The following is a 13709-nucleotide window of genomic DNA, read 5'->3' as shown; positions in this document are numbered from 1 at the left end:
TGAAATTTGGTTTGCATCCCTGAACAAGACTCGCTTGAGGACAACACACATATAACATCACAGTGCTTTCACACTCCTGTAGTATCTGCCAGATGGTAGGAGCGTGAATAGGAGCACCCGGAGGAAACCCACATGGACAACATGCAAACTCCGCACAGAAAGGCCCTCGCCGGCCACAGGGCTCGAACCTGGACCTTCTTGCTGTGAGGCGACAGCACTAACCACTACACCACCGTGCCACCCTACAAAAAGCATTAAACATAAAATTTTTGACCTGTTTCCACACATGCTGTTAAAGTTTGAGGTAAATTGAACAAGAATTGGCAAAGCTATTAGATTGTGAAATGATATCAAATTTTTTTAAACACCCTGTATATTTGCATTTATGCATCTATAATAAGCACTAATGAATCCAGAGACTATCAGAAGAAAACAGGGCACATGGCAGAAATATACCCCAAATGGTATACTAGTTCATCTCAGGGCATCACACAAATAAGCACACACATACACACCCTGAGCATGAGGAGAACATGCAAAACTCCACACGCCATTGAAATAACACATATGGAATAGTGCAGTGATTGAATTATGTGGTCAGAGTTAAATTATTCCTTTCCCAGACACACGTCCTCACAGTGGGTAAGAGTTTAAGTGATGCATGGCTTCACTAGAAGGGCACTCAGTAGAGTGTATACCTCCACCAAGCCACATATTATCAACATCAAAATCAAAATTCCTTGAATGTAGAATAATACTAAAGCTGTACACCAAATTTCATCAAAATTTGTTCACTACTTTTTGAGTTACATTGGGAACAGACAAAAAAAAATCCTGGATCTAGATACATTTCCGGATTTGCATCAAAATTTAATCAATTGTTCCTTGGTCCATGGCCCACCTTTTCTCAAAATTTCCTCAAAATCCATTTGCTGCTTTTTGAGTTATGTTGGGAATAGACAAACATACAAACAAATAGAGGCGAAAACATAATCTCCTTCATCAAAGCTGGCAGAGGTAATTATTTCAGCCAGCTTGGCTTGTTTACCAGCGTTATCATTAGCATGTGTAGAATCTTCATTTCTGTAACCATCCTTTCGCCACCTGTTTCTGTAACCTGTATTCATGTCTTCCTTCTCTTCAGTTCTTCACTTTCTCTTTCTAGTTTTGGGTTCCTTTGTGTCACTTTGTCTTTTATAATTTGAATATATTTCCAATTGTTTTATGTTTTAGTCTGTTAGGGGTGGTGTGGTGGTTAACACTGTCACATCACAGCAAGAAAGTTCTAGGTTCGAATCTCACAGCTGCCGGAGGCCTTTCTGTGTGGAGTTTGCATGTTCTCTGTGTGGGTTTCCTCCGGGTGCTCCGGTTTCCCCCACAGTTCAAAGACATGCAGATAAGGTTAAATCCCCAGCCATTTGGGTTGAACAAGCCAGTGCATACTTAGCGCCGGTCCCAACCCCAGATAGATTGTGGAGGGTTGTCAGGAAGGGCATCCGGTGTAAAACCTATGCCAAATCAAATATGTGGAATAGATCTGCTGTGGTGACCCCTAACGGGAGCAGCCGGAAAAACAAGATATGTTGTACATATCTTAATATCCTAATAATAATGGATAGAACATACAGTGGTGCTTGAAAGTTTGTGAACCCTTTAGAATTTTCTATATTTCTGCATAAATATGGCCTAAAACATCATCAGATTTTCACACAAATCCTAAAAGTAGATAAAGAGAACCCACTTAAACAAATGAGACAAAAATATTATACTTGGTCATTTATTTATTGAGGAAAATGATCCAATATTATATATCTGTGAGTGGCAAAAGTATGTGAACCTTTGCTTTCAGTATCTGGTGTGACCCCCTTGTGCAGCAATAACTGCAACTAAAGGTTTCCGGTAACTGTTGATCAGTCCTGCACACCGGCTTGGAGGAATTTTAGCCCATTCCTCCATACAGAACAGCTTCAACTCTGGGATGTTGGTGGGTTTCCTCACACAAACTGCTCGCTTCAGGTCCTTCCACAACATTTTGATTGGATTAAGGTCAGGACTTTGACTTGGCCATTCCAAAACATTAACTTTATTCTTCTTTAACCATTCTTTGGTAGAACGACTTGTGTGCTTGGGGTCGTTGTCTTGCTGCATGACCCACCTTCTCTTGAGATTCAGTTCATGGACAGATGTCCTGACATTTTCCTTTAGAATTCGCCGGTATAATTCATAATTCATTGTTCCATCAATGATGGCAAGCCGTCCTGGCCCAGATGCAGCAAAACAGGCCCAAACCATGATACTACCACCACCATGTTTCACAGATGGGATATGGTTCTTATGCTGAAATGCAGTGTTTTCCTTTCTCCAAACATAACGCTTCTCATTTAAAGCAAAAAGTTCTATTTTGGTCTCATCTGTCCACAAAACATTTTTCCAATAGCCTTCTGGCTTGTCCACGTGATCTTTAGCAAACTGCAGACGAGTAGCAATGTTCTTTTTGGAGAGCAGTGGCTTTCTCCTTGAAACCCTGCCATGCACACCATTGTTGTTCAGTGTTCTCCTGATGGTGGACTCATGAACATTAACATTAGCCAATGTGAGAGAGGCCTTCAGTTGCTTAGAAATTACCCTGGGGTCTTTTGTGACCTTGCCGACTATTACACGCCTTGCTCTTGGAGTGATTTTTGTTGGTCGAGGGTAACAATGGTCTTGAATTTCCTCCATTTGTACACAATCTGTCTGACTGTGGATTGGTGGAGTCCAAACTTTTTACAGATGGTTTTGTAACCTTTTCCAGCCTGATGAGCATCAACAGCACTTTTTCTGAGGTCCTCAGAAATCTCCTTTGTTCATGCCATGATACACTTCCACAAACATGTGATGTGAAGATCAGACTTTGATAGATCCCTGTTCTTTAAATAAAACAGGGTGCCCACTCCCACCTGATTGTCATCCCATTGATTGAAAACACCTGACTCTAATTTCACCTTCAAATTAACTGCTTATCCTAGAGGTTCACATACTTTTGCCACTCACAGATATGTAATATTGGATCATTTCCCTCAATAAATAAATGACCAAGTATAATATTTTTGTCTCATTTGTTTAACTGGGTTCTCTTTATCTACTTTTAGGACTTGTGTGAAAATCTGATGATGTTTTAGGTCATATTTATGCAGAAATATAGAAAATTCTAAAGGGTTCACAAACTTTCAAGCACCACTGTATGGTGTATTCTGTTAGCAGGCTAAATTGATGTGTTGAAGGTCTGATTAAACCATGTAGGGTGGCACGGTGGTGTAGTGGTTAGCGCTGTTGCCTCACAGCAAGAAGGTCCTGGGTTCGAGCCCCGGGGCCGGCGAGGGCCTTTCTGTGTGGAGTTTGCATGTTCTCCCCGTGTCCGCGTGGGTTTCCTCCGGGTGCTCCGGTTTCCCCCACAGTCCAAAGACATGCAGGTTAGGTTAACTGGTGACTCTAAATTGACCGTAGGTGTGAATGTGAGTGTGAATGGTTGTCTGTGTCTATGTGTCAGCCCTGTGATGACCTGGCGACTTGTCCAGGGTGTACCCCGCCTTTCGCCCGTAGTCAGCTGGGATAGGCTCCAGCTTGCCTGCGACCCTGTAGAAGGATAAAGCGGCTAGAGATAATGAATGAATGAATGAATGTTTAACTGGGTTCTCTTTATCTACTTTTAGGACTTGTGTGAAAATCTGATGATGTTTTAGGTCATATTTATGCAGAAATATAGAAAATTCTAAAGGGTTCACAAACTTTCAAGCACCACTGTATGGTGTATTCTGTTAGCAGGCTAAATTGATGTGTTGAAGGTCTGATTAAACCATGTAGGGTGGCACGGTGGTGTAGTGGTTAGCACGGTCGCCTCACAGCAAGAAGGTCCTGGGTTCGAACCCAGCAGCCAACGGGGGCCTTTCTGTGCGGAGTTTGCATGTTCTCCCCGTGTCTGTGTGGGTTTCCTCCGGGTGCTCCGGTTTCCCCCCACAGTCCAAAGACCTGCAGTTAGGTTAATAGGGGACAGCCTTGGGCTGAGGTGCCCTTGAGCGAGGCACCGAACTCCCAACTGCTCCCTGGACGCTGTTAGCATGGCTGCCCACTGCTCTGTGTGTGTGCTCATTGCTAATGTATGTATGTGTGTGTTCACTGCTTCAGATGGGTTAAATGCAGAGAGGAATTTCACAAGTGTGTGATGAATAAAGTTGTGCTTTCTTTCTCTATTCCCTCCTTCTTTTCCTCTCTTCCACAGACACCTTTGCTAGTAAGGTAGCTGCCATTCAGGACCAGTATGCTGACGCTTCCATCGGGAACGTGACAGGCAGCAACGCGGTGAACGTGTTCCTGGGCATCGGTGTGGCGTGGACCATCGCCGCTGTGTACTGGCGCAGCAAGGGCAAAGCCTTCGACGTGGACCCAGGCTCTCTGGCGTTCTCTGTTACACTTTTTACTGCGCTCTGCGTGGTGTGTGTGAGCGTGTTGCTGTATCGCCGGCGCCCCTCGGTGGCTGGAGGAGAACTGGGTGGCCCACGGACTTGCAAACTGGTGACATCGTTACTTTTCATCGGTCTTTGGCTTATTTACATTTTATTGGCCTCACTGGAAGCATACTGCCACATTCCTGGATTCTGAGACAGAAATCAAGCATGTGAAAAGACTTTAAGTTCACTTCTCACACTAGATAAACAGCTTCATTCACGTTTTAGTATTTAAATTGAACTGTGAGTGTCATGTTCCACAATTTCCCCCTCTTTAATCCTCTCGGCTCTCTAAAGAAGTACCTTACTGTGGATTCTTTTGTCTCTTTGCCTTACTCGAAGAACGTGTCTATTCTAGTAACCAATGAGCCTTTTCCTTCCCATCTTTCCTGTTTGAGCCAATTCAAAGCTCTTGTTTCAGATAGAAGGACATCTGATTATGTTTTTCTACTCTTTTTGAATGGCGTCACGTGTCAGTATTGTTCTCGTGTAATTGTCATTATGATATTTTAAAAAGATAATTGGACCAAGACAGACTGTCAGCGACTAAGTGGATAAAATGATGGCCTTGCTGTACATGTTCACATGCTTCAAAATGGAAGAAGATCATAAGAAAATGAACAGAGGATATGGAAAGATAATAAGCAGATTCATTGAAGGAAGACACACACTGAGAAAATCCTCAGTCTGGACTCACAAAAGCAACTTAAAAGACCATGAAACAGGTTTGAAAATGATTTGTATGATGCTGAAGATGACTATATTATTTAAAATTGCATGAGCTGGATTTGTGGACCCTGCTGACACCCAGTTGTTGAAGATTTCCCACTGACACAATGAGCTAATTTAGTCCAAGGTCACTTTTCTCTGAATTGTTCAAGGCTCACACCTGAATCTCAAGCATGGCATGAAGAAGAAAGAGCTGAGCTACGCTGTGGTGATCTATATGGGCAGTAGGGGGTGACATTTACAACATGGACACTACCCCCAACACACCAAGGGGAGACATGTTACTATGGAAATACTGAACAGAAACAGGAAATGACCTTTGCCATGTGTGTTCAGTGCATGTACACACGCTCTGTCCTGCTTGTGTGTCTACAGGAATTCACTGACTTTTATGTGTCCCAAAATACAAGTATTATTATTGATTTTATATTTATTACTTCATTGTTGATGTCCAAGTCCAATGGTACTGTACGTCATCAGTCATCACTGGTTTTCTGTGGTTACGGTCGATTTGTTACAGCTGGCTTTAATCTGTGCTGTGAAGATAAAGTGTCTGTGACTATTTGTATCGTGATTGAATAGGAGAGGGAGAAGGAAACAGGGAAAGTTCTGACGACTTCCTTCTCCTCTCAGTCCTCTGTATTTTTGTGCTCAGAATAGTCATCTACCACAGAGACGAAACAGAGACAGAGGGAAAAAAAGAAACGAGTGTGACAGATTTAGTACTTGTGCAGATCTTTAGCTATTCTAAGTAGCTACTGATGCCTGATCCATTGTTTTGAGTGATCGAATGCGTGCGTGGGGTATTTTTAGCTGTTCCTGTTGCTAGGCGACCATTGTGGAGTCATTGTCGTGTGTGTGTGTGTGTGTGTGTGTGTATTTGTGTTAAGCGCCTTATAAGGCTTTACTTATACTTTTCTTTCTGGCTGTCTGGTTGCGCTTAATAAATTGGAGTGCCAACCCAAAGTATCCCGATGTGGAAATAAGTGTTATAATTACATTCCATATCCAGATAGCCTGTGTGTGTGTGTGTGTGTGTGTGTGTGTGTGTGTGTGTGTGTGTGTGTGAGAGAGAGAGAGAAGTTTAATCCTGAGTCACTTGCGATTTAATATTTAAAGAATTGAGTGATCAGTTATGAGAAAGTATCTTTAGAGCTGTTATGACTTGCAAACACAATTATAAGGTGTACGTGTGTGTGGGTGTGTGTGTGTGTGTGGGTGGCTGGCTGGCTTCTGGTTTCTTCACTTTGACTTAGATTCGGAGTGTCATAGAATTTGTATCTTGACAGGCAGAAAAAGAGGACACACACACACACACACACACTTCTATTCATTCAGAAGTGATTATACTGTAATAAGTGAGTGGTCTTCTTCTTCTTCTTCTTCTTTGTCCCATAGCCAGCAAGGGCCATGGTACAGATTGAATAATAGACAGTAAAATAGGTTCGACCACTTGGACAATCCTCATAAACATGAGAGAAGTACAATCGCAACTTTGTGTGTTTTGGTTTTGTTCATTGATTCTACCAATATTTGTTTTTCGTAGTAATTAATTAGGTTTATTTATGTATGAGTGGGCGTGTCCGTGGGGTCTGTTATGTATTTAATGATGTGGAGCATGTCCAAAAAAAAAGGAAGAAGAAGCAAAAATATCAAATGGCAAATGCCCCAGGGAGCTATTATGTCATACAGTGTGTGTGTGTGTGAGAGAGAGAGAGATGAATTGACCATGTCTGTATTTATATGTTCATTTCATCACCCAGTCCTGTGTCTTGTAACATTCCCCTGCTCCCTCTCCCTCTGCTTAGAAACCCTTGAGTAATTAATTAATTTCTCTTTGCTTTTATTCACAGTGTGTTCCATCCCAAGAGTCACCAAGTGCTTTCCTTCTGCGTAGATCTCATTAAGGTTTTATCTGTTTGTTTCCTGCTTTCTTGTTTGCCTGTTTAATTCGAGTTCCTGAGTTCTGACTCTGAGATCCAGGTTTGTGTGGGAGCTGGTGTGTGTGTGTGTGTGTGTCAGGATGTGTGTAGGTCATTTAGAGACCTTGTGAGCTCATAGCATTTGCATGTTTCATCATCTTTAACCTTGTTCATCCTCAAGTGTGCTTTTAGAAAATGTCATCTCAAGATATTTTTAAACATAAGCGAGTTATGAAAGTTGTTTACAAAGACATCATACAGTACTTTCTTTTAACTCAGAATTAAACTTGAAAAACCATCCCAATACTGATGATGTGAACTGTAATTTGTGGTTGCACTTCTGTTTCAAACACTCCAGGGTTTTAACAGCTTAGCGTCTATATACACCAGTATCTGTAGTGTGTGTGTGATTACCACAAGCAAGAACTTCAACACGTTTCCCTGCACTGTGAAGATAACAGAACAGAATAAAAATCACACACGTGCTACAGATGTGGTAGGTGAACATTATATAGCTCACAAAATGCTGGAGCAGTCCTTTACATTACATTAATGGCATTTAACAGATGCAACATAACAACATACCCAGAGCAGTCTGGGGTTAGGTACCTTGCTCAAAGGCACTTCAGCCATTCCTGCTGGTCCAGGGAATTGAACCAGCGACCTTTAGGTCCCAAAGCTGCTTATTAGGCCACGGCTTCCCTTTAAGCTGTTGTTTCTTTGAAAACATTTTGTCTGAAACTCCAGAATTTCATAAGGAGAGGGGGGGAAAAAAAAGGTGTTTGTCTCGACACAGAGGTTCCTCTTGTCATTGTCATTTGTCCTTTCACTGGAAAAGAAACAAGCAAATGAGAGGAGGAAAGAAAAGAGGAAAAACAGAATACATAGTCCTTCTGGAAGGAGAGCTCTGTGCTTGAAATATCAATAAGGGACTGAGTGATCTGAAAAATAATGATAAAAAAATAAATCGGTGTGGAGATCGAATGAGCAACAAAACAAATAAAGGCAGAAAGATTTGAGCTGCAGCTGGAATTGTTCAAGTACGGTAGCTTTAATGCAACGTGGGATCAATAAACACAGCTTGATTAACACAAATCAATGAGAGAGAATCTAAGACTGCTGCAGACTGTAATACGTTTGACGGAGCCTTTATTTGTCACATAGACACGCGTTATAGCACAGTGAAATTCTTCTCTTCATATCTCCTAACTTGCTAGGAAGCTGGGGTCAGAGCACAGGGTCAGCCATGATGTGGACCAAGTCAAGTCAAATTATTCGTATTGTGCTTTTAACGACAGACAGACATCGTTACAAAGCAGCTTTGGAGAAAAATAAAGATTTTAAACATATGAAGTAATACATGTATCCCTAATACAGCAGAGAGGGTTAAGAGCCTTGCTCAAGGGCCCATTAGTGGCAGCATAGCTGTGCTGGGGCTTGAACCCTCACCTCCTGAGCAATAACCCAGAGCTTTAACCATTGACCCACCACTGCTTACTTATGTCCTGCTCTACCTGATCAGATCTCGGTGTTTGAACAATCACTCACTACGTTTACATGCACATAGAGAGAATCGAATTTCTGCCGTTGCTCGACTGAAATCGAAGTTCAAAATGCCATGTATACACCTTAATTCGGCTGAAATTGAACCGAACTTGATTTCTCGGAATCGAGCTACACGACCTAGTTTATGCGATTTCTGCCGAGCTACTTTGTGCATGTATACCCTATCGAGCTAGTTGTCGAGCTACTTCCGGAAGTGACGAGTGACGAGACCACAAGCGGGAAACACAACAGCCTCGGTCGGCATGACAACAGTAGTAGCGAGCAGCAGAAGAAGTCAGGAGGAACAAACAAAGAAGAGAAAATGGCGATGTAGAGCTCTCTGAAGTGTGGGTGGAGCACAGAGGACGGCAGGACAAAGCTTCTGGTACTAATAGGCTTTTTATTGTCAGACCTTTCAGTTTAACAGCCTACTTTTATTCTTGAGAGAAGCGCGCGCGCTGTGTTCTAGTCCCGGGATGAGCTCTCCCCTCTGCTCTCCCTCTGCCTCCTTAAATAGGGCGCGGTTACTGGGAAGACACACAAACACAGGTTAATTACCGCCAGGTGAAGTGATTCTGCCACTCACCTTCCCTGGCTCCGCCCTCCTGTCACAGACCGGCGCTTGACCACGCCCCCACTGCCACAGGCAAGCAGAAACGTGCACTTCTGGAGCAATGAGGAGACAGAGTTCATGCTCATTCAGCTTAAGGAGTTGAATATATTAAAATTCATGGACGGGAGAAAAACGCGCAATGGAGAACACGGAACTGATAACTTTGTTTACACTCTTGAATAGCTCTTCTTCATGACGACAACCGGAAGTGTACCAACACGATGGGGCGTGTAGCGCCACCTGTGGCTCGGGTGCACAATGCACCTCACACAATAGCCCGATTTCATTGTGTGCATGTAGGATTGGATTTCTCTGGCACCCTGCTGGGACCTTCAGCTCGATTACCGACAGCAGCTCGATTTGGATGTGCATGTAAACATAGTCACTGAGTTTGAGGCAGTTTATGCAAAGATGCCTTCAAAGATGCACCAAACTGGAGGAAATGTTTTTTTTATGCAGAGCCACAGATCAGCAGCTTGTCTAGAAATGGCACAAATGTGAAATAATGTGGCCGTCTGAGTGCTCTTCTACGAGCGAAAGTCCATTTAAGTGCTGTGTGAGGGTCACGGCCTTCACAACGATGACTTTAATGCTGAAACATACTCTCGCAGTGAGACCTCATTTATCCTCTTCGAATAAAGAGAAACTTTCAGAAGAGAAGTACAGATAAATAACTAAAAAAAGCTCATTTGCATTAAAGCCAAGTCACTACCAGTAAATAGGGAATGACATATAAATATCACAATCAATCTTCACAATCACAGTCTTACACTGACTTACACAAACAGAGCTTTATCTAATTAAACATGCGTATATTTGTATATATACTAAAACCAAAAAATCTAGTCTTTGGATGTTAAGAATTAAAATATTTATTTCACTGAGGTGAAATCATTATAATCAGTTCTTTATTGTTTATTGTCCAAAAATACCATGCGCTATTACGGATATATATACGAAAAACATTTTTAGTATAAAATCTAACAGAAATCCAACAATAATCAACGTTCTTCTAGAATATTTGTCTAATTAAAAGATAGGAATAAGCATGTAGCAATTTAATGTATTACATCTAACTGGTGCGTTCTTAAATCTTTTCAACATCACATCTGGAACGGATGCTTTGACAAGCATCACAATCATCTCTTAACACCAGTGTGGTAGTCCAGTCATTAAACCCTGAATCTGAGTCCAGTCTTGAGTCCCCAGTGTTCAAGTCCAAATCATTAAAGAGAATTTCAAGTTGAGTCCACTATTAATCGGAGTCAAGTCTGAGAACAAGACTCCACCCACACCATTTGACGGTGGCTGTTGCTGCCTTTATGTGAAAGCATCTCTGCTGCTGTGTTGGACTAACATTACTGCTCGACTGCCCCATTTTAGTTAATAGGCTACAGATAAAAAGTTAGTTCATCGCTCAGCAAGCCCCGCCCACTATCAACAGAGGAAATATGACCTAAAACATCATCAGATTTTCACACAAGTCCTAAAAGTAGATAAAGAGAACCCAGTTAAACAAATGAGACAAAAATATTATACTTGGTCATTTATTTATTGAGGAAAATGATCCAATATTACATATCTGTGAGTGGCAAAAATATGTGAACCTTTGCTTTCAGTATCTGGTGTGACCCCCTTGTGCAGCAATAACTGCAACTAAACGTTTGCGGTAACTGTTGATCAGTCCTGCACACCGGCTTGGAGGAATTTTAGCCCATTCCTCTGTACAGAACAGCTTCAACTCTGGGATGTTGGTGGGTTTCCTCACATGAACTGCTCGCTTCAGGTCCTTCCACAACATTTCGATTGGATTAAGGTCAAGACTTTGACTTGGCCATTCCAAAACATTCACTTTATTCTTCTTTAACCATTCTTTGGTAGAACGACTTGTGTGCTTAGGATCGTTGTCTTGCTGCATGACCCACCTTCTCTTGAGATTCAGTTCATGGACAGATGTCCTGACATTTTCCTTTAGAATTCGTTGGTATAATTCAGAATTCATTGTTCCATCAATGATGGTAAGCTGTCCTGGCCCAGATGCAGCAAAACAGGCCCAAACCATGATACTACCACCACCATGTTTCACAGATGGGATAAGGTTCTTATGCTGGAATGCAGTGTTTTCCTTTCTCCAAACATAACGCTTCTCATTTAAACCAAAAAGTTCTATTTTGGTCTCATCCATCCACAAAAAATTTTTCCAATAGTCTTCTGGCTTGTCCACATGATCTTTAGCAAACTGCAGATGAGCAGCAATGTTCAGGGTTCGTACACATTTTAACCAACAAGTTTCCATGACTATGCATAACCTCTAAAATGTTAATATTAGGTGTGCTGTATGTATACTTTTGGCCCTGTGTTGATTTCAGAAAACCCAAAGAAAATTAAAACTTGTGCACCAAATTCTAGTGTTTGTTTTTTTAAAGATGTATCCTGTACATTCTGCCACAGAAAAAGAACAGTTCAAAGAAATTACTGAAAGCCCAAATATTGCCATGACATTCATATCCAAGAGGACATTCATGTCATTGTATGTAAACTTCTGACCACAACTGTATATATATGCCAAATATTATGTAAATCATAGTTAGTACAAAGTAAAAGTGTTTAATAGAAGCGACGATGCAACCAAAATGTGCACACCCTTAGAACAAAATTAAAAGGAATTTTCCACATTATAACCATTTAAAGTTTATTTATTCAGTAACTACAGTGAAACTAATAGGAAAGGTGTGTTGTAGTAAGGGTTCACGAATGTGAACCTAGACATTTAATGGATTAATAGGGGTTTTCTTGAGTTACATTCTTTCTGCTTCTCTTATTTGGTGCTGCATTCACCTCATTCCTTCTCACTTATTTTGTCTGAGCTGAAGACTGGAGTCCATTGTTTGCGTCGTTATTCGATCAACATGTTCAAACATCAAATATGCATGTTCGGAATAAACAGGATATAAATGTTATGGCTGCTTTCACAATCTAGCACTCATTCTCTTCTTTACCTTGTTATGAAGATAGTCCAAATGTGCAGAGATCTGCACACTTGCGTTCACCGCACGCAAATCTTGTGGCTATCTGACTATCGGAAAACATGGCCTGGAACAACTGGGCTGTATCCTCACACGACTTGAAGGAGTAATGAGCTTTGATTACCTTTAGCGCCCAGAATATCTCCGCAGTAAGCGAGCCATTTCTAGTCACAGCACTTGAAAGCGTTCCTTGTCTCAAAGACAAAGTGGAAGTAATGCAGGTAGATGTCGGCGTGGATGTGGGTGTCGTCGTGTGAGGTTGAAAAAAACTGGCGATTGAGTTTGCTTGGCGGGCAGCGACTACAGCTTGGTGCTTAGCGCCTTTGGCATGGCTAGTAAGAGCTGCTTCTCCCATGTTAGCTATGTCGAATATTCTACTGCACAAGACACATTTGGCTCTTCCAGGGTCCTCTACCCTCTCCAACCACGATTTGTATTTTTCAGCATGAAGCCAGACATTATTTATTGTACATTTCTCTTGCATTGTGTACTTTGTCTCTTGGCATAGTACAAGCCACGCGATCTGATCTAAAGACTGAGGGAAGTTTACATTGCATCTAGGCAACGCACATCACACGTGATATGAACAGTGGCCGGAGAGGGGGAAAAAGCGGATCAGTAATGATCTCCGCACTGGCCAGTTAATCAAATCAACACACACAATTTTATTATTATAAGTTGTTTACAATATACAATAACTAATTTTAAATCACATTGTTCACACAGGAAGGCGGATAAATTCCATAACTTTTCCAGGGTGCTCGTGTTTCCAGGAGTATTCCAGTCCTGGAAAACAACATAAATCACATTCCATAACTTTTCCAGGTTTTCCATGACCGTACGAACCCTGAATGTTCTTTTTGAAGAGCAGTGGCTTTCTCCTTGCAACCCTGCCATGCACACCATTGTTGTTCAGTGTTCTCCTGACGGTGGACTCATGAACATTAGCCAATGTGAGAGAGGCCTTCAGTTGCTTAGAAGTTACCCTGGAGTCCTTTGTGACCTTGCCGACTGTTACATGCCTTGCTCTTGGAGTGATCTTTGTTGGTCAATCACTCCTGGGGAGGGTAAAAATGGTCTTGAATTTCCTCCATTTGTACACAATCTGTCTGACTGTGGATTGGTGGAGTCCAAACTCTTTAGAGATGGTTTTGTAACCTTTTCCAGCCTGATGAGCATCAACAAAGCTTTTTCTGAGGTCCTCAGAAATCTCCTTTGTTTGTGCCATGATACACTTCCACAAACATGTGTTGTGAAGATCAGACTTTGATAGATCCCTGTTCTTTAAATAAAACAGGGTGCCCACTCACACCTATTTGTCATCCCATTGATTGAAAACACCTGACTCTAATTTCACCTTCAAATTAACTGCTAACCCTAGAGGTTCACA

General features: G+C 41.8%; 1 protein-coding gene across 1 annotated transcript in view; it reads left to right on the top strand.

Moving 5' to 3' along the window:
* slc8a4b (solute carrier family 8 member 4b) overlaps nucleotides 1-6243 on the top strand; it is a 150848-nt gene extending 144605 nt beyond the window's left edge. The window contains exon 9 of the mRNA XM_060918723.1: nucleotides 4259-6243. Within this exon, the coding sequence (XP_060774706.1) occupies nucleotides 4259-4638 (380 nt within the window). The 3' untranslated portion in view covers nucleotides 4639-6243. The remainder of the gene's footprint in view (nucleotides 1-4258) is intronic.
* Nucleotides 6244-13709: the final 7466 nt, after the last annotated feature.

The sequence above is a fragment of the Neoarius graeffei genome, chromosome 1 (genome assembly GCF_027579695.1).
Source record: "Neoarius graeffei isolate fNeoGra1 chromosome 1, fNeoGra1.pri, whole genome shotgun sequence".
Classification (NCBI taxonomy): Eukaryota; Metazoa; Chordata; class Actinopteri; order Siluriformes; family Ariidae; genus Neoarius; species Neoarius graeffei.
The sequence above is the reverse complement of the archived record's forward strand: the minus strand, read 5'-3'. Positions and strand labels throughout refer to the sequence as shown.